General features: G+C 35.5%; 1 protein-coding gene across 4 annotated transcripts in view; it reads left to right on the forward strand.

Annotated features, from left to right (window-relative positions):
- NRXN1 (neurexin 1) overlaps positions 1 to 21,827 on the forward strand; it is a 2,027,363-nt gene that overhangs the window by 1,800,054 nt on the left and 205,482 nt on the right. For all 4 annotated transcript variants that reach the window (XM_053712207.1, XM_053712206.1, XM_053712209.1 and 1 more), the window contains one exon: positions 11 to 182. In XM_053712207.1, coding sequence (XP_053568182.1) covers positions 11 to 182 — 172 coding nt within the window. The remainder of the gene's footprint in view (positions 1 to 10; positions 183 to 21,827) is intronic.

A 21,827-nucleotide genomic window follows, 5' to 3' on the forward strand; every position in this document is an offset into this window, starting at 1 on the left:
TTGTTTTCAGCACCAAGGAAAAATTGGAGTAAAATTTAATGTTGGAACAGATGATATCTCAATTGAAGAAGTCAATGCATTCATTAATGATGGCAAATACCATGTAGTACGATTTACAAGAAGTGGGGGTAATGCCACCTTACAAGTGGACAACTTGCCAATTATAGAACGTTTCCCTGCAGGTAAGAATTTTATTAATGAATTTAAATCAATAAAATGTCTTCCTTATTTCTATTTTATTTTCAGTTGTTTGTACATGGAAAAAAAATAACTTTTTTTAAATAACATAACATTCACTTCGTTAGATTAAAACTATGACTAAATTATCAGGAGACAATATTAACTTGAATAATAATTACTGGAACTAGAAAAATGTTGTTTGTTATTTTGTTACATTTATGACAAATGGAAAGGTTTTGACAAAAGAAATAAATGGTAAATAATTCAAAATAATTACGATATACTTTTCCAAATAAATATTAATTTAATTTTATACACAGACACTCTTGAATGCTTTCAAAATGGAATATATTTTTCGAGGAGATATTTTTGTGTTCAAAACACGAACTGTCATATCAGCTATTTAGGAATAATAAAAGCAACATAGTGGTTAAGATAGTGTTAGGGATCTGGAATAGGAGTTAGAGAAAGTCCTAAGTTAGTAAAAAAAAATCTTACTACATATAAAAGGCAAAAATGAGGTTGTCCTTACAATTAATTGTTATTAAATGGCCCATTTTTTTTTAAAGTATCTTTTAAATAAGAATGAATATAAGTACCTTTTTATAGACTTTGAGTGTGTTTCCTACTATTTACTGATGGTATGTACACAAATGCAGTACACAGATCGGAAATTATGACTATATGTAATTAATATTAATATAGATTCTGGATGGAAGCTAGAGCTGCAACACATTATAAGTCAGATTACAAGTGGAGCACTAATGAACTCTTACGCTTGATCGTTAATTGCACTTTATGTAAGCTTTTTTGCGCTTGTCGGGTTGAGCTCGTAGTAAGTTGAAAGTAAACTTTTTTTGCTCATGCACTAACCCGATAAGCGCAAAAAGCCAAACTTACAATGTTCACACATTTCCCCTCTCTCGCAAACCTGATCGCATATTCTCATGTGTGCTAACCACACATGAAAAAATGAATATTTCACATTTCAATGTTCTTAACATAGAAAAATATGTACTATTTATTCATAAATAACCATTTCTTTATACATCTGATGGTATTTTTGTACAATATATATCTATCCCTATATATATATATATATATATATATATATATATATATATATATATATAGATGATTATAAATAGGTATAGATATATATATATATACAGATATATATAGGAATATTTATAAATTCTTAGAAGATATTCTGATATGTGCAGAACATTGGAATGTGAAATATTTACCGTAAATAAACACTATACCACTTTAGTAAATATGGTTTTTCATGTTTTCATCTACTTAAAGGGACAGTCAACACCAGAATTGTTGTTGTTATTAAAGCTAGATAATCCCTTAAATACCCATTCCCCAGTTTTGCATAACCAATGCAGTTATAATGATACATGTTTTACCTCTGTATTTACCTTGTATCTAAGCCTATGCAGACTTCCCCCTTATTTCAGTTCTTTTGACAAAATGCATTTTAGCCAATCAGTGCTCACTCCTTGGTAAATTGACGTGCATGAGCTCAATGTTATCTATATGAAACACACAAAATAATGCCCTCTGGTGAAAAACTGTCAAAATGCATTTAGATTAGAGGCGGGCTTCAAGGTCTAAGAAACTAGCATATCAACCTCCTAGGTTTAGAACCAAAAGAACAAAGCAAAATTGGTGATAAAAAAATTGGAAAGTTGTTTAAAATTACATGCCCTATTTAAATCATGAAAAATTTTTTTTTTACTTGACTGTCCCTTTAACTGTACATATGTATTTATGTGAATATGTGTATATATGTCTGTAGAATATATATATATATATATATATATATATATATATACACACACATTTAAATACATAAATACATATGTACACATATGCAGACACACACACACACACACACACATATATATATATATATATATATATATACACACACACATCTTTAGACATGTGCAATATTTTTTTTAAATTATTTTTATTAGTGTTATTATGAGTGTAAATACACTTTGTAATGCATTTTTTATGTGTTTTGTGCAACTTTTTTGTTTTGCGAAACAGTTAACCAGAGCTCTGAAGTCATGGTAATCATTCTAGCGTAAATTGCGATTGCGCTCAGGCGATCGCGTTTTCTTTCATCTCGTAATACTAGCGGTAAGCCTGTAGAGAGCAAACACCTTATCGCTTGCACGCAAACATTTGCACTCCACTTGTAATCTGGCCCTATGTAGGAGCCCATGACAATCTTTTTTGATCACTAGGCAGTCAACACAGTGTTCTGAAATAGCAACGTTTTAAGTCATAAACAAGTGGAAAATAAATAGGCTCTTTAGCTGCATGAAAATGTTAAATTATTATAATGTATTATAGTATTATGAAACAACCAATTATTTTTAATTATAATGCATATAAATTATTCAGTTTATAAATACACCTAGTATCAAAAAGAAAACAAAAACATTAGCCTAGATTCAGTATAAAGCCAAATTACTTTCCTATGCATTTCATTCTATGATTCTACAGTAGCAAATCTATATTTGGACAGAACAAAATGCAAGTTTTTTTTTTACTATTATAAATAGTAATATGCTATTATGTAACCTTCATTTTAATCTTCTAGTAATTTATGATTGAGCAGTCTGCTTGCATTTTCCAACAATTTCTACATTCCTAATTTGTCGAATTTTGGCAAGATACAGTAGGATTATTTCTCAGTCCAACTGCCAATGTTTTATAAGTTTATATGTTTACAGAGTTTTTACACCAATCTCTAAAACTACTTGGATGCAAATTATGCAAACAGTTAGTGTTGTTAGAAAAAAGCTTAATTTCCAGAATAACTATTTAAAGGTACAGTCAAGTCCAAAAAAAACTTTCATGATTAAAATAGGGCTGGCAATTTTAAACAACTTCCCAATTTACTTTTATCACCAATTTTGCTTTGTTGTCTTGGTATACTTAGTTGAAAGCTAAATCTAGGAGGTTCATATTTTCACCACTAGACAGTGTTAGTTCATGTGTTTCATATAGATAACATTGAGGAGTGATCACTGATTGGCTAAAATGCAAGTCTGTCAAAAGAACTGAAATAAGAGGGCAGTCTGCAGAGGGTTAGATATAAGGTAATTGCAGAGGTAAAAAGTGTATTATTAAAACTGTGTTGGTTATGCAAAACTGAGGAATGGGATTATCTATCTTTTAAAACAACAAAAATTCTGGTGTTGACTGTCCCTTTAACAAATAATCTGTTAAAATACACATAATTAGTCTAAGTTCACAATAATATCTTGCAAAGAAAGATAAATACATAGCTTTGCTTGAATGAAAGAAATGACGTATCCAAACAAGTTTATGATTTACTTTTTTAAGTTAACGGGTCAATATGGTTAAAATGAAACATTCATTAGTGAACTTTAGTTTTTAAGAAAAACATTTTTGCATCCTTGTCCAAACACCCTGCCAGCTCAGAGAGAAAGCCGTTGTGCTTATTATTCCACTGACAACTTAATTTGCATCATGCTGACTCTAAGCAGATGTGATATTTGAATGCCGGTGCACAGGGTATGTGCAGTATGTATGTGTCTATGCCACAGTTTTCAAAAGAAGCATTTTTGCTAATAAAAATATTTTGCAAAATGATTCTATCTAAAATTAAAATTAATTCATCAACCTGTCAATTTTAACCTTTATGTCATTTAAAGGGACAGTCTACTTGAAAATTGTTATTGTTTAAAAAGATAGATAATCCATTTAAAACCCAATCCCCAGTTTTGCATAACCAACACTGATATTTTAAGACACATTTTACCCCTGTGATTACCTTGTATCTAATCCTCTACAGACTGCCCTCTTATCTCAGTTCTTTTGACAGACTTGCATTTTAGCCAAGCAGTGCTGACTCATAAATAAATTACACACATAAACTAGCGCTGTCTAGCTGTAAAAAAAATACTGTAAAAATTCACTGACATAAGAGGCGTTCTACAATGGTTTAGAACTCAGTTTGAGCCTACCTAAGTTTAGCTTTCAAAAATAATACAAAACGAACAAAGCAAATTTGATGACAAAAGTAAAATCGAAAGTTGTTTAAAATTGCATGCCCTATCTGAATCATGAAAATGTCCCTTTAAATTTGCCCAGAGATATAAATTAAAAAATATATTTTAGCCCGGATGTATATTAAATACATGTTTATACATGTTACATATTTACAATATATAACAATGAGCCATACATATATTAATATTAAAGACACCTGAGGAAGGGGCGTGACCCTGAAACGCGTAGTGATAACGTATACACCAGTCTGGCCAGGCAAGTGTTTGCAGTTTGTCGCTCTAATACCTGCAGTGTTTTGTATTGTATTTGTTATCATTATTTGTTATACTGTATATGTTGATTTGTACATAACAAATGTTTGCATTATTTTTATTGCATATAATGTCTATTAAGGACTATTAATTAGACACCGTTTAATATTCACATTTGGTAGCGGTATTTATAACACGCCATTGGGCGTTTTCTGAAAACCATTAAGAGATTTGCTAAATATCAGATGTGAGATATTGTGAAATAATTCTGTGTTGATACATGTTTGTAAAGTAACTTTTTAAAGCTTTTTTAAAACTTCTTTTTTTACTATATATGAAAATAAAACAAAATTGTCTCAAAATTTGTAGCTGTATACAGCGCTGTTTACACATTTCTTTAAAAATTGTCTATCATTATAAAAAACAGCTGCAGTTCAGCTTCTGAAAGTAAGATCTTGAAGATATATATATATATACTGTATATATATATATATATATATATATATATATTGTATGCATTTTTTAGTTATATTTTAAAGCAAATTTAGTTTGTGGCGCTCTCTCCTTTTTATTTAAATATATTAATATGAATTAAGTATAATTAGCATATTCTTTTCATCTGGCTTCCCTACGTTAAGATCTTAATTCTGTAACCAATGGAAAAGTACAACATGTCTGAATCCATATTGTAAGACTAAAAGATTGTTTTTGTATCAAAGATATACATTACTGAATCAACTAACCAGTTCTACTTCCACATGGAACAAGTCAAAGAAAATAATGTTGCTATAGTTTTTATGATGCTTGCCCAATCAGAGTTTTAGAAACACAACTATTCCTGTTTTTTTTTTTTTTTTTTTTTTTTTTAAATAGTCTTTATTCATTTAAAGAAGGAAATACTTCAGAAAAGCAAATAAAATATAAAAAAGCAAAACACATACAGGTAGTAATATAAAGAATACAATATATAATATTTTATTAAATGAGTTAATATAAAAAAAGACAAATAAAATTTAACTCTCAAATAGTTTATACAAGAAAAGAAGGAAAAAGGAAGGTAGGCAGAGGTGAAAGAAGAAAAGAGAGAGATAAGGTACAAAATGTATGAAAAAGTGACTAATATCAGTTACCAATTGGGTTGCAAGCTAAAGATAGGGGTATATAGGAGAAAGAGCCCAACCTCCACTCAATGTATCATATTATTAAGATTAACCAATAGCACTAAATGAGAACAGATAAGTAGAAGGTGGAATTTGGGCATGTATTAGGTCATTCTATTTAGACCAGTTTCTGCTCTCAAAGGAATTTCTTATTTTAAAAGTAGTCTATTGTGCCACTGTAACTAAACTGCATACAAATTGCTTTCCTATGGCATAGAGAGTCCACAATTCATTCCAATTACTAGTGGGATACTCACTCCTGGCCAGCAGGAAGTGGCAAAGAGCACCCCAGCAAAGCTGTTAAGTATCTCTTCCCTTACCCATAACCCCCAGTCATTCTCTTTGCCTTGATCATGGGAGGATGGCGATGAAGGTGTCTGAAGATATTTAATCCTTTAATGGGTACTTTTCCCTGCAAGCAAGGATTTGGGATTATGCTGTGTCCATGTCAATCTCATGGCGGCTTTAAGCAGTTAGAAGGCGGTGAGGTGGTCCTTGCTTTATTTCTAATACTGATGCTACCCTTTTGATAGAAAACCAGAGTTGGTTACTCTGTTTTTTCTTTTTCTACAGGTCCCTGACAAATGTTATTGTATCAGTCACACCTTAAAAGCTGTTCCTGCCCTGCAGCCGGATCCACAGGTAAGTGTTATTGCCTTCTAGCTATTGGGGACAGCACTCTAGAGATTAATCCTCTGTGGATCTTTCATATGGGACTAACTTTATTTCCTGTCTATAGGAATTTACGTTTTGGGCAGCATTTTTTGTTTTTTATAGCGTTTTAAGGAGCGGAGTGGCATGCTGCTTGGAGCTGCTGCTGAAGGATAACAAAAGGATAGACTAATTTCTTAGCCTTTTCCTTTCATAGAATCCAGTTGCTAGTGGGAGCTCCTGGTTCTGGTGTTGTGAGTTGCCTCAGTCAGTCTGAGGATATAGAGGTAGCGTTTTTTGCTTCTGATCTCATTCTGCAGTGGGGTATTGTACTACAATTTTCTTTTGCATTATATTATAGTTTTTTTAATTCTGTGAGAATTTACAATACTTTTGCTACTATGGCCTCTGAACAAAATATAGCAGCTAATTTTGTTAAATGTTTACTTTGTTTGGAGGCTCAGATTGTGCGTCCTATGCAATTGTGTTCCACATGTTTAGATAAGACTCTCAGGATAATGTTGTTCAGGCCATGCCTCAGTTATCTCCTCAGATGTCCTATTCCCTTTCACATGAAGTGCCCTGTGGTTCCTCTCAGCCTTTATTTACCAATGTATTTTGCTGTGCAGATGACATCTGCTGTGTTGGCAGCCTTATCAGCCTTTCCGGTTGCTGGTAAACCCAAGAGGAAGTCCAAGAAGATTAAGGGTTTTTCCCAGTTATCTGATGAGAATGATTCCTCAGTGGCTTCTGAGGGTGAGTTATCGGATTCTAAAACTGTAATGACCAATGCTACAGATTCAGAGAAGATAAATTTCAGATTTAAGTTAGAACACCTCAGAGTACTTTTAAAGGTGGTTCTTGCTACTTTAGATGAAGCCTATTCATCTGTTGCAGAGAATCCAAAGAGGTCTAGTAAACTAAATAGGGTATATGACGTACCCTCATCTGTGGAAGTGTTTCCAGTTCCAAACTGTATGGCAGATATTATAACTCAGGAATGGGATAAACCATGGATTCCTTTTTCTCCGTCCCTGTTGCTGATGCTATTCGTGACTCATGGCGCACAGTGCCCAAGGTATAGGGAGCTATCTCTACTCTGGCTAAAAGAACAACTATTCCCACTGAAGATAGTTGTTATTTCAAGGGCCCTATGGATAAGAAGCTCAGGGATTAGTCCAAAACAGAATAGATGTCCACAGCTCTCCAAATATGAAAAAATCTTTATTAGGACATTAAAATAAGCAACGTTTACCTCAAAACGTTGCTTATTTTAACGTCCTAATAAAGATTGTTTTCATATTTGGAGAGCTGTGAACATCTATTCTGTTTTGGACTATTATGGGGTGAATTGGCAGTTCACCAGTCTTCACGAGCACTCCACATTCCATATAGTGCTGTTCCACTACCTTTGTTTGTTCATCAGGGATTACAGTTGCAACCTGTTGCTAGTATTGCCACAGTTGCGGAGGCAGCATCTTATTGGTGCGATGACTTATCTAATCTTATCCTAGAAGAGACTAATATAGAGGAGACCCAAGACAAGATCAAGGCTCTCAAGATACCCAATACCTTTATTTGTGATGCCAACATGCAAGTTCTTAGGTTGGGTGCTAAGATTTCTGGTTTCACTGTTTTAGCTCGCAGAGCTCTGTGGTTAATATCTTGGTCTGCAGATTTTTCATCTAAGCCCAAGCTTTTATCTTTGCCTTATAAGGGTAAAACCTTGTTTGGTCCAGGTCTGGCTGAAATAATTTCCGACATTACAGGTGGAAAGGGCTCTTTCCTACCTCAGGATAAAAAGAATAGACTTAAGGGTCGCCAGAGTTCTAATTTTTGTTCCTTTCATAACTTTAAGGGACAGAAGTCTTCCTCTTCCAAATCAGATAAATTCAAGTCCTTTTGGAGGTCCAGTCAGCCTTGGATTAAGGGGAAGCAAGCCAAGAAGCTTTCCACTGATTCAAAATCAACATGAAGGGGCTACCCCCTATCCTGTAGTGGATCAAGTGGAGGGCAGGCATTCTTTTTTTCAGCAGGCTTGGATACGCAATGTCCCAGATCCTTGGGCCATAGACATAGTATCCTACGGTTACAGAATATGATTCAAATCTTGTCCTCCCATGGGCAGATTCCATCAGTCAAGGTTATCTCCGATCCAGGTAAAGAGAGAGGCCTTCTTAAATTGCATAAAGGACCTATCATCCCTGGGAGTGATTGTTCCAGTTCTTCTAGAGGTACAGGGTCTAGGATTCTATTCAAATCTATTTGTAGTTCCAAAAAAGGAGGGCACTTTCTGTCCCATTCTGGAATTAAAGTGTTTAAACCAATTCCTCAGGGTTCCGTCCTTCAAAATGGAAACCATCTGGTCCATTCTTCCTTTGGTTCAAGTGGGTCAATTCATGACGGCCATAGATCTGAAGTACACATATCTTTATGTTCCCATTCACAGAGATCATTACCAGTATCTGAGGTTTGCCTCCCTAAACAAACATAACCTTGCTACAGTTCCCAGGATTTTCACAAAGGTTCTGGGGGGTCTTTTGACAGTGGTCAGGTCCCAGGGCATTGCTGTGGTGCCTTATCTGGAAGACATCTTAGTTCAAACACCATCTTTTCATCTAGCAAAATCTCATACAGAGATGTTGTTGTCTATTCTACGTTCCCATTGGTGGAAAGTGAATCTGGGTAAGAGTTCCCTTGTACCATATACAAGGGTATGTTTCTTAGGAACAATTATAGATTCCCTGTCCATGAGGATCTTTCTGACAGACGTCAGAAAATCCAAACTTCTTGCTTCATGCCTTTCTCTCCAGTCTACGATTCGTCCATCAGTAGCTCAATGCATGAAGGTGATTGGTCTGATGGTTGCTTCTATCAACATCATTCCTTTTGCTTGGTTCCATCGGAGACCTCTGCAGCTATGCATCCTATCTATCTATCTATTGGGTACTTATAGAGTGCAAACTAATCACCTGTTAGGGTCTCAAGGCGCTATGCTCAATCAATGGAGTGGAGACCATTCAAATCTTTTGCAGATGATAGTTCTGGATCCTCTAGCAAGAGACACTCCCTTGTGGTGGATGTCTCATGATCATCTATCTCAGGGCACGTGTTTCCAGAGACCTTCCTAGGTGATTGTGACCATGGATGCCAGTCTATTAGGCTGGGGAGCGGTTTGGGCTCATTAAGGGTGCCGGGTCTCTGGACTCTGGAGGAGTCTTCTCTTCCTATAAACATCTTAGAGTTGAGAGCAATCTTCAATGCTTTAACAGCCTGGCCTCAGCTATCCTTGCTCTGGTTTATGAGATTTCAGTCGGACAACATCACTTCAGTAGCCTACATCAATCACCAGGCAGGAACTCTGAGCTCCTTAGCAATGAAGAAGGTGACTCGCATTCTTCAGTGGGCCGAGTCTCTAGATTGTCATCTCTCTCCCATCTATATACCAGGGGTGGACAACTGGGAAGCGTTTTTTTGAGCAGGCAGACCTTTCATCCCGGAGAGTGGGCTATACACCCAGAGGTTTTCATAATGATAACCCTCAGGTGGGGGGTTCCGGAGTTGGATCTGATGGCGTCTCATCCGAACACCAAACTTTCAAAGTATGGTTCAAGGTCAAGAGATCCTCTAGTCATTCTGATAGATGCTCTGGTGCTTCCTTGGATCTTAAATCTAGCATACCTGTTTCCTCCATTTGCCCTCCTTCCACGAGTCATTGCTCGTGTCAAGCAGGAAAGAGTGTCTGTTATCCTAATAGCTCCTGCATGGCCTCACAGGATCTGGTTCACGGATCTTATAAAGATGTAATCTCTTCCACCTTGGAAGTTGCATCTGAGGAAGGACCTTCTACTTCTGGGTCCCTTTCTTCATACAAATCTAGATTCTCTGAGACTAACTGCTTCGAGATTGAACGCCTAGTTTTGGCTAGATGTGGTTTTTCTGAGAAAGGTGTGATTCAAAGGGGTTCGCTTGGAACAGAGTAAAAGTTCCCCGAATGTTGGCTTTTCTTCAGTCAGTACTCTGAAGGGTCCGATTTAGCCTTTTTCTCTTCTTCTGCACAAACATCTGGCAGTTCTGCCAGATGTTCAATCTTTTGTTTAGGCTTTGGTCCGAATTAAGCCTGTGTTTAAATCAGTTGCTCCTCCTTGGAGCATTAATCTTGTTCTTAAAGTTTTGCAGCAGGCTCCGTTTGAGCCAATGCATTCTGTTTATATTAAGTTACCATCGTGGAAGGTTTTGTTTCTTATTGCTATTACTTCTGCTCATAGAGTCTCTGAGATTTCGGCTCTGCAGTGTGATTCCCCTTTACTTGCTTATCATGCTGATAAGGCGATCCTTCGCACTAAGCTAGGGTTTCTCCCTAAGGTAGTGTCGGATCACAATAGTAATCAGGAAATTGTTGTTCCTTCTTTTTGTCCTAATCCTTCTTCACAGAGGGAACAACTTTTGCATAATTTGGATGTTGTGCATGCTTGAAAATTTTGTCTTCAAGCAACTAAGGATTTTCGGCAGACTTCTGCCTTGTTTGTTGTTTTCTCTGGTAAACGTAGGGGTCAGAAGGTCACTTCTCCTACTCTTTCTCTCTGGATGAGAAGTTTTATTTGCTTAGCTTATGAGACAGCTGGACAACAGCCTCCTGAGAGAATTACGGCTCATTCCACAAGAGCAGTCTCATCTTCTTGGGCTTTCAAAAATGAAGCCTCTGTGGAACAGATTTGGAAGGCAGCCACATGGTCCTCTATTCAAACTTTTTCCAAATTTTCCAAATTTGATACTTTTGTCTCAGCTGAGGTTTCATATGGGAGAAAGGTTCTTCAAGCGGTGGTGCCTACGGTTTAGGCCCAACTGTCTTGTTTCTCCCTCCCTTTCATTCTGTGTCCTCTAGCTTGGGTTATTGGTTCCACTAGTAATAGTAATAAATCATGGACTCTCTATGCCATAGGAAAGAAAACAAAATGAATGCTTACCTCATAAATGTATTTATTTCTGGGCATAGAAAGTCCACAACCCACCTTTGTTTAAATTCAGATGACAGTTTTTTTGTACAAACCTCAGGCACCTCTATATCCTTGTATTACTTCTTTTTCTGTTCCCTTCGGCCGAATGACTGGGGGTTATGGGTAAGGGAAGTAATACTTAACAGCTTTGCTGGGGTGCTCTTTGCCGCCTCCTGCTGGCCAGGAGTGAATATCCCACTAGAATTGGAATGAATTGTGGACTCTCTATGCCCGGAAATAAATAAATTTATCAGGTAAGCATAAATTTAGTTTTTCCTGTTTTTTATTCCTAATTTGGATGGCTAAATTAATATAAAAATAATGAAACACTTTACAAAATAAAGGAACAAACTCAGAGTGTAATAAAATATTTTGACACAGTATACTGTAATAGATACTGCAATAGATCATAAAGGGGCCATTCTTAGCACAATTGTGTATATTTAATTACAGCAATTAATACAATATACAAAAATCCATGTAACACATGGTAAAAATATTTCATAATTGCTTTAAAGATTAAATCAAAGACATAAGGCATTGTATTTGCAACATATTTAATTGACAATGAACAATAGCTTGAATTGTCAAATATTTATTTGAATTTTACAATGTATTAATGTATTCATATTTTATACATATCTATAGTGTGTGTGTATATATATATATATATATATATATATATATATATATATATTTGTATATATAAATATATACATATATACACACAGTATATACAAAGTGTTCAAAAATATAAACTAGATAAACACATGCATCATACAGTCAGAAAATTAGAGCTTATGAATCTTGAAAACTGCATGTTTATGTGTTGATGTATCTGCGGTTTTCCCCATGTGTACAAAATATATGCACATCTGGATGTTCCAGTAGATCCCATAAGTCTTAGGTTAAAGCCAATAAAAAAAATATACAGTATTTTTATATTTTTGTTAAGTGGCAGAAATGTAGCTATTTGTCTGATAAACTATTCCTTTTTGTCATTTAAAGTAGTTATGAACATTTGTTTTAACATAGCATCATCTAGTCACTAGCACAGATATGTGCTAATTTCAGCGATAACAGCAGCACCCAATTATTGGTAACATGGCTTATACAAGATTGATCATAACTCTAATCATAGCAATAATTATTCTATATATGTATTTCATTTAATTGAATTGTATATTGCAATTTTACTAAAACAAATATGGCTTGCAACAAACCTGCTTGTAATTTTTTCATAATATATTTGACCGTTTTTTTTTTTTTTTTAAAAGGCTAGTTATAAACGTTAGATTGTGAGTCCTCCATCAACTAGTTTGGCACGTTCATTTGGTAGTAATCATGATTTATATATATATATATATATATATATATATATATATATATATATGTGAAAAGAGAAAGAGAACAGCACTCCTGAGTTATTCTAGCTTTTGTTTTATCTCAGGAGTGCTGTTCTCTCTCTTTTTTTTCACATTTATGTGAATTACTCTTGGGTCTCCCTAAGAGTAATGGGTAATCCAGACGTGGACCCCGTGCACACATGCCCTTAGAGAGATACAACTGCACCTCACTGACGAGGCCCACAGAAGGCCGAAACGATCGTCTGGGGTTGTTGCTTCTCTTTTTCAGAGAGGAATTGCCTGGTATTTCGGCGCTGGACTGTCATTGGGCAGAATCAGACTGATATGCTACAGGATATTTTTTCTATGTGAAGGGGCATAGTGTGCAAAAAGAACGCGCACCCTGAGTTGCAATTTAAATGAACAGGCATGGAAGTTATTCTAGCTTTTGTTCTATCTCAGGAGTGCTGTTCTCTCTTTTTTTTTTCACACACACATATATATATATATATATATATATATATATATATATAAGGTATAAAGGTTAGTTTTCTTTTTGGCTACTACTAATGGTGATATAGTCTAAAAGATTCTAATGGAACTTATCATCAATAATTATATCTATTAAAATAATACCACAATCAAAATTGTTATTTCCAACCCCTGTTTGAAATAATATATAAATATTGTGAAACAAAACCCTGTTAAAAATGCTAATTGAAAGATCACAATTAAGATGAAACAATTATATCAATATTAAAAAAAAAAAAAATAATTATTGCTATTTTTATTTTTCGGGTGTATCATATTACCAAAAGTATTTCTTAGTAGCAATAAATGTAACTAAAGTATATAGCCTCCTTCCAGGTTGTGGTAATTACCATTCAGTAAGAACCATCTGACTTGTCCTGAAATGATTAATAAATTACATATATACCAATGTTAGCTTTAAATAACCCATGCCAACCCATTACATTATTAAAATTATATATAAATCCTTACAACTTATGAACCACAACCCTTTTTCTTGAAGCCAAAGAGTTAATATAAAGTCATGAAAGGGTTAGCATTAACAGTTTATAATTTTGCTATCTAAACCTGTTGAAGATACCTAGGTATCCAACTGTAGGGGGCGCTATTAAAATATAATAGTTAACAATATTTGATATACAACAAATAACATATAAATCACAAAGCATAAACAGTTGAAATAACTTAGCTGAATATTTGGCTACAACTAAGTGGCTGTTACTCAAAATAGTCCTGAAATCTTTAAGAAATTATTTTTGGAAAGTCCAGGTAAAGTTAGTGGTGTGATGTTCCAACTAGATAGGCAACTTGATGGGCAGCTCCTCTTGTAACAAACAAGACAACCAAAAATCTGTGAAAAGTAATCACAAAGAAAAGAGGACGCCTCCTAGTGCAATATTGCAAAATAATTGACAAATATAGAATATGTGCAAGAGAAATACTCACAAAAAAGCAGCACCTATGTGCTGATTGGGACAGGCTGGGCAATCACAGTGACCCAGCTACACTGATCCAGCAACCGGATGATGGAACTCCAGTGAAACCAAATTTGGGATCTGTAACAAGGAATCAAAAAGAGATGGAAGAGCACCTCCTGGTGCAATATTGTAATATAAATGGCACAAATGGACAAAAGTAAAGATTGTATACTCACAAAAGGAGCAGCACCTATGTGATGATTGAGACAAGCTGGGGCATCACAGTGACCCAGCTACACTGATCCTGCAGCAGGATAATGGTGATTGATATCTCCAAACAAATGAGCAGGCTTAGACTTCCATAAAAGTAACAATTTATTTAAAAGTTCAAGGGATGTGAACAGTAACATCCCAATATATAAAAACAATTGTTTAAAAACAGTTGCAACGCGTTTCTCAGCCACACAGGCTGTTTCCTCAGGCCTGAGGCCTTGGTCCATTTGTGCCATTTATATTACAATATTGCACCAGGAAGTGCTCTTCCATCTCTTTGTGATTCCTTGTCACAGATCCCAAATTTGGTTTCACTAGAGTTCCATTATCCGGTCGCTGGATCAGTGTAGCTGGGTCACTGTGATTCCCCAGCCTGTCCCAATCAGCACATAGGTGCTGCTTTTTTTGTGAGTATTTCTCTTGCACAAATTCTATATTTGCCAATTATTTTGCAATATTGCACTAGGAGGCGCCCTCTTTTCTTTGTGATTACTTTTCACAGATTTTTGGTTTAATAATTTTGCTATAAACACTAACAAGTATTAAACTGAACCAAACTCACCAACTGCAATTTAAATGCAGTGACATAGTTATAAGCCAAGGGGATAACATTTAGATTTGACATCATGTTGTTTAGGTAGTATTACATTGATAAGTTGTATTAAGGATGATGAAAATATATAGCATCAAAAGTTTTTGCAACAGTAGAACAATACAGCAAAAAATAAAATTACTGTAAGAAGCACAAGGATATTGAGTATTATTATATTGTTAATAGTGCTGCAGTAAAGTGCAAACTAGCCAAACCTAAAATTTTACAAAATGTTTTGAATCCTGAACATAATTAACCCCTTAAGGACAAGGCCATTTTTCAATTTCCTTCCCTTAAGGACCAGGGCTATTTTTACATAACTGCGGTGTTTGGGTTTAGCTGTAATTTTCATCTTACTCATTTACTGTACCCACACATATTATATATGGTATAAAGATACCATTATTTTCATTATATCTTATAATGTATTATAAAAAATATAAAATATAATAACAAAATGTAAAAAAAACACACTTTTTCTAACTTTGACCCCCAAAATCTGTTACACATCTACAGCCACCAAAAACACCCATGCTAAATAGTTTCTAAATTTTGTCCTGAGTTTAGAAATACCCAATGTTTACATGTTCTTTGCTTTTTTTGCAAGTTATAGGACAATAAGTACAAGTAGCACTTTGCTATTTCCAAACCATTTTTTTCAAACATTAGCGATAGTAACACTGATATCTGTCAGGAATCCCTGACTAACCCTTCACACATATATATTTTGTTTTAGTATATTTCATGCCACAATTTCACCCACAAATACGATCAAATAAATAAAATTGTTCACTTTTTCACAAACTTTAGGTTTCTCACTGAAATTATTTACAAACAGCTTGAGCAATTATGGCACAAATGATTGTAAGTGCTTCTCTGGGATCCCCTTTGTCCAGAAATAGCAGACATATATTGATTTGCCATTGCTTTTTGGTAATTAGAAGATTTTGGTAATTAGAAGGCAGCTAAATGCTGCTGCGCACCACATGTGTATTATGCCCAGCAGTGAAGGGGTTAATTAGGGAGCTTGTACGGTTCATTTTAGCTTTAGTGTAGTGTAGTAGACAACCCAAAGTACTGATCTAGGCCCATTTTGGTATATTTCATGCCACCATTTCACCGACAAATGCAATCAAATAAAAAAAAATCCTTAACTTTTTCAGAATTTTAGGTTTCTCACTGAAATTATTTACAAACAGTTAGTGCAATCATGGCACAAATGGTTGTAAATGCTGGTCTGTGATCCCCTTTGTTCAGAAATAGCAGACATATATGGATTTGGTGTTGCTTTTTGGTAATTATAAGGCCGCTGAATGCCGCTGCGCACCACACATGTATTATGCCCAGCAGTGAAGGGGTTAATTAGGGAGCTTCTAGAGTTAATTTTAGCTTCAGTGTAGAGATAAGCCTCCCACCTGACATATCCCACCCTCTGATCCCTCCCAAACAGCTCTCTTCCCTCCCCCCACAATTGTCCACCATCTTAAGTACTGGCAGAAAATCTGCCAGTACTAAAATAAAAGGGTATTTTTATTTTTATTTTTTTATATATTTATTTATTTTTTAAATTTTTAAATTATTCTGCCTTGTAGGATCCCTCCTTAGCCCCCAACCTCCCTGACCCCCCAAACAGCTCTTTAAGCCTCCCCCTCAACCTATTGGCCTCCATCTTAGGTACTGGCAGCTGTCTGCCAGTACCCATTTCCCTAACAAATTTGCACTTTTTAAAAAAAAAAATTGAATACCCCTATTTTCTGTAGTGTAGCTTCTCCCCTTCAATACCCTGCCCTCTCCCCCTCTCGGATCCCTTTCCAAAACATTTCCCCACTCCCTTTCCCCTCTCCCTTCTTTGATTATACATTTTCGGTAAATGTGATTACCGTGCGCATGTGCCCACGCTCCAGAGCCCCACCCCGCCTCCTCACAGGATCATGGACAGGATCCAGATGCCGCAACTGTGATGGGCCTCCCACCTACCTCCCTGCTTAGGCTCCCACCCGCCAACAATTGGCACCACCGCTGTCCAATGCGGAGTGGGCCACAGAGTGCATCGGTAACTCTGCAAATCTATTTCTGCAATGCCCCACTCATAGGGCATGCAGAAATAGTGTGATATCGCTATTTTGATTGAGAACGCAGCAGAGAGAAGCCCAGGGCTGGTCCTTAAGGGCATAATGACCAACGTTGTACAGGGTATGATGTTGGTCTTTAAGAGGTTAAAACAACTAAAGTGTTAATAAAGTTTATAGATGTTAAAGATTATGAAGGACTCAGTTTGATTAACATGTATGCTGGCTTTATAGCCTGAACCACATACCTTGAGTTAATAGCATATTATGAGATTGTAAAAGCATAACATAACATAGTAACATAGTTGATGAGGTTGAAAAAAGACAGAAGTCCATCAAGTTACAATATTTACACTAAAGAAGCTGACAATCAAACTTACATTAAACAATTAGAAAACTGACCCATTTAACACAAGCAATCATATTCCTGAATTCTGTTTTTAGCCAGAAATATTATATAAGCCATTTTTAAATGTATCTAAATTATTGACAGTCACTACCTCCACAGATAAATTGTTCCACAATTTGATTGCTCTTACTGTGAGCAAAATGTTTACAAAGCTGGAGATTAAATCTCCTTTCCTCTAGTTTTAAATTGTGACCTTATGTTTAAAAACAACTGGCTTGGAATAAACAGCTCTTCTGTCAACTCTGTGTATGGTCAGTACAGGAGTACAGACCCAATTTAGCTAACCTCTCTTCATAGTTTAAATTCTCTATTCCCCTTATTAGTTTTGTTGCCCTTCTCTGAATTTTTTCCAACTCTGCACTGTACCTTTTGAAATTGGTCCCCAGAACTGCACTCCATACTCAAGGTGAGGTCTTACCAGGGATTTATACAATTACAGAATTATGCTTTCTTCCCTTGCATTTATGTATCTTTTAATACATGCTAATATCCTATTAGCTTTAAACGCTGCAGCCTTACATTACACACTTATGTTTATCTTGTTATCTATAAGTACACCTAAATCATTTTATTCCTGTTATGCTAATTCTATTCCCATTTAAATAATAGGTAGCCTGCATATTTTTTCCTCTAAAATGTAGAACCTTTTATTTACCGATATTAAATCTCAGTTGCCCTTTACCAGCGAATTCCTCCAATTTTTGTAAATACCATTGCAAAGCAATTACATCCTGCATTGACCTAATAACCTTAAGAACAGGAGAAGTGGACCGAGCGCTACACCCAGGGCCTTAAGCTTACTAACTATATAGCCTCCTAGTAGGCTAACAATATAAAAGTTAAAATAGGGAGAGAGTAAGCTCTAAAAAGCTTAAAAGGCTATTAAAAAGTACATTTTAATACATATAAAAATTTACAAATGGCAATCAGACGCATGGATCCATGTCTGACTTAACAAAAAAAAATATAATAAACAAATCTAAAAATATCTAAAAATATCCAATGGAGTAAAGCATGTGACGCTGACTTAGTGAGCCAGTGATGAGGAGTTAGAAGGACATGTACATTCAATAATATAAACAACCTAAGTGAGTGATTGAGTGCACACAATAGCTGTCAACAAAGAAAAATAGCATTCACAAAAAAAGTAGTGTTCACAAAAATTGGCGTACATAAAAAATGTTCAAATGTTCAACCGGTTGTATGTAAGTGAATCCAGTAGTGTTTCCTCCAAAGTGACGTGTAGAAATATAACGTGAAGTCAATAATAGTAGAATGTAAACGTTGAGTGGGTCAAATTATTGTGGTTCAGCTTCTAAATTAAAAAATTGTAAATCTGTGAGGTGTATAAAAATAAAAATAACTTGTGAAAAAATCCACGTGGAAAACTTGAATTCAAATGATAAACAAAGGTCAAAAATCAAAAGACAAAAATATCAAAAGACAAAAATAGAAAATCAGTGATAATATTAAAAAGCACTAAAGATCTAGTGCAAACAAATCCTTAATTCAGATGTTGAAAATCCTTGGTTACGTCACTTTATACAAGTATCCCACATGACCTAGGGATTGAAGCAGTAAACTCATTCCTACTAAAGGATGAGGAAATACCAGAAGAACAGAGGATATTCATTTTGGACTGTATTAAATATATCTTGAATCACAACTATTTCTGTAACAATAATCAGTTTTACAGGCAATTGTGCGGCACAGCAATGGGGACCAGGTTCGCGCCAAGCTACGCCAATCTCTACATGGGCCTATGGGAAAACATCTTCTGGGACTCATGTCCAGCTGGCGTGGACCTGGTCCTATATTCAAGATATATAGATGACATCTTTTTGATTTGGAGTGGAACATTGGAAGATCTGCTACATACTATCAATGTAATGAACCACAAAGAAAAGAATCTTAAGTTTACATACCAATACAGCCAAGAGAAACTGGACTTTCTGGATCTGAGAATTGAAGTGAAAGATGGGAAGCTCGAGACGTCAACCTTCTTCAAGGAGTTTGACTGTAACAACTATATCCATAACACAAGCTGCCATCATCCCACCTGGAAGTCAAATATACCCAAGGGCCAATTATTGAGGGTCAAGAAAAATTGTTCTACTATAGAACAATGGACTGCACAGGCTGACATACTGAAACAACGTTTCTTGGAAAGAGGGTTTGACAATAAGTCGTTGGATGATAAAATCGAAGAAGTCAGTAAGATCAAGAGAGAGAACCTCCTGAGTTATAAAAACCAACCAAGAAAAACATGGGATGATGAAACAATCGACGTACCTATGATATCCGAGTACTGTGAGAACAGATCCATCCTGGAAAAGATTATTAAGAAACATTGGGCGATACTCAAAGATGATGACGTGATTGGGGAAAGGCTGAATCCACATCCGAGATTCATTTATAGGAGAACTAGGATCCTGAAAACGATGATAGCTCCTAATATACCTAGGAAAGGAAATACTAACGACACGACCAATCACCAAGGAAAAAGCATTAAAGGCTTCTACCCATGTCCAAGCTGTAAAGCTTGTAAGAACGGACGAAAAATGGATACTTTCTCATCACATCAGAGAAACGAGAAACATAGGATCAAAGAGTTGATCAGATGTAGCTACAAAAATGTGATCTATCTAGTTTCCTGCTCGTGCAGATTACAATATATAGGGCAGACATCAAGGGCCCTCAAAGATAGGATCAGAGAACACATCCTATGCATAGAGAAAGGCAGAATAGATACCCCACTCTACAAGCATTTTGCAACTACCCACAAGGGGAATCTGAAAGATTTTAGTTATTTTGGGATACAGAAGGTCAAAAAAGACTGGAGAGGAGGAAACCATGAGCAAAACCATGAGAGAGTAATAGCGCTTACTCTCTCCCCATTTTGACCTAATAACCTTACACAGTTTATATCATATGCAAAAAGAGAGGTGTTGCTATTTAATCATTACTCCAAGTCATTTAAAAAAATATTAAAAATGCCCATCAGTGATCCCTAGGGGTCTCCTCTAATTACTTTTGTCCAATCTGGGTATGATCCATTTACTACAAAACATTGTTCCCATCTTTTATCCAATTATTTAGCATTTTCAGCTATTTCAAGTCCCTTTAATTTGTGCAATAATCTCTCATGTGGCAGTGAATCAAAAGCCTTAGCAAAATCCAAGTAAATCGCATCAACTGATTTACCTTTATCTATATTTTTGCTTACTTCCTCATAGAATATAATTAGATTTGTTTGACATGATCTATTACTCATAAAACCATACTGATTTGAACTCATAATCCTGTTTTCCCAAATATACTATTGAATATAATCCATTACAATTCATTACAGTATCTTCCCCAGTACTCAGATGTCAGGCTTACTGTTCTATAACTTTCTGGATCAGCCCTGCTTCCCTTTTTAAAAAAGTGGCCCCCGCATCAGCTTTATGCCAGTCCTGATGTACTATGCCTAAGGATAACAAGTCTTGACAAATTAAGAGCAGAGGTTTGGTTATGACAGTGCCAAGTTCCATTAGAACCCTTTGGTGTATTCCATCATGACCAGGAGCTTTATTTACCTTAATATTATCCAGTGTTTTCCTCATGTCATCTAGAGATAACCGAGTTATTTCCATGGACTTGTATGTTTGTTTCAATGTCTCAATTGGCTCCTTAACTTGAAGTTATCTTTTAGCCTATTTAAAAATGTATCCCTCTTATTTGTATTGCTAGTTTCATTGGCCTAATTTATTTCAGGGTAGTTAAAGTCTGCCATAATTACAAACTGGTAGTATTAGCCACCTTTCCTACTTGCATTAACAGTTGAGATTCTTCTTTGCCACCAATGATGTAGGGCTTGTGGCATGTACCTAATAACAATTTTGGGATTTTTTTCCCCACTCTTTATTTCAACTCAGTGTCTCTGCATTATCACTTGTATCATTATAAATATCCTCTTATTGTAGGTTTAAGGTCAGGTTCCTCCTCCCCTTTTTACCCATAACTAAATCAGGTATAACCCTATAAGTTAACTACCTAGTCTTGTAAATCACATATTTTAGTTATGCTTATAATATCAAATTCCTTTTCTGCTGCTCTAGCTTCCACATTGTAACAGTCATGCTTCTTGCATTTGTTGCCGTACATTTAATTTACTTGTGCTTTCTGTTGCTATTTGGTGTTCTTCCCTCAAAAAGTGTACACTTCCATGATCCAAGCTTTGCGTTATTCCAAATGTATCATATTCACAGATGAATCTGTCAGATCTACTATGTTTGGAATTACCCTCCTAGTTTAAATGATACTCTAAACATACTAACAACCTCTCCCCAACACATCTGCACCCATATCATTTAGGTGCAATCCATTTCTACTGTAAGAACTGTA

Source organism: Bombina bombina, chromosome 4 (genome assembly GCF_027579735.1).
Source record: "Bombina bombina isolate aBomBom1 chromosome 4, aBomBom1.pri, whole genome shotgun sequence".
In the NCBI taxonomy this organism is placed as follows: Eukaryota; Metazoa; Chordata; class Amphibia; order Anura; family Bombinatoridae; genus Bombina; species Bombina bombina.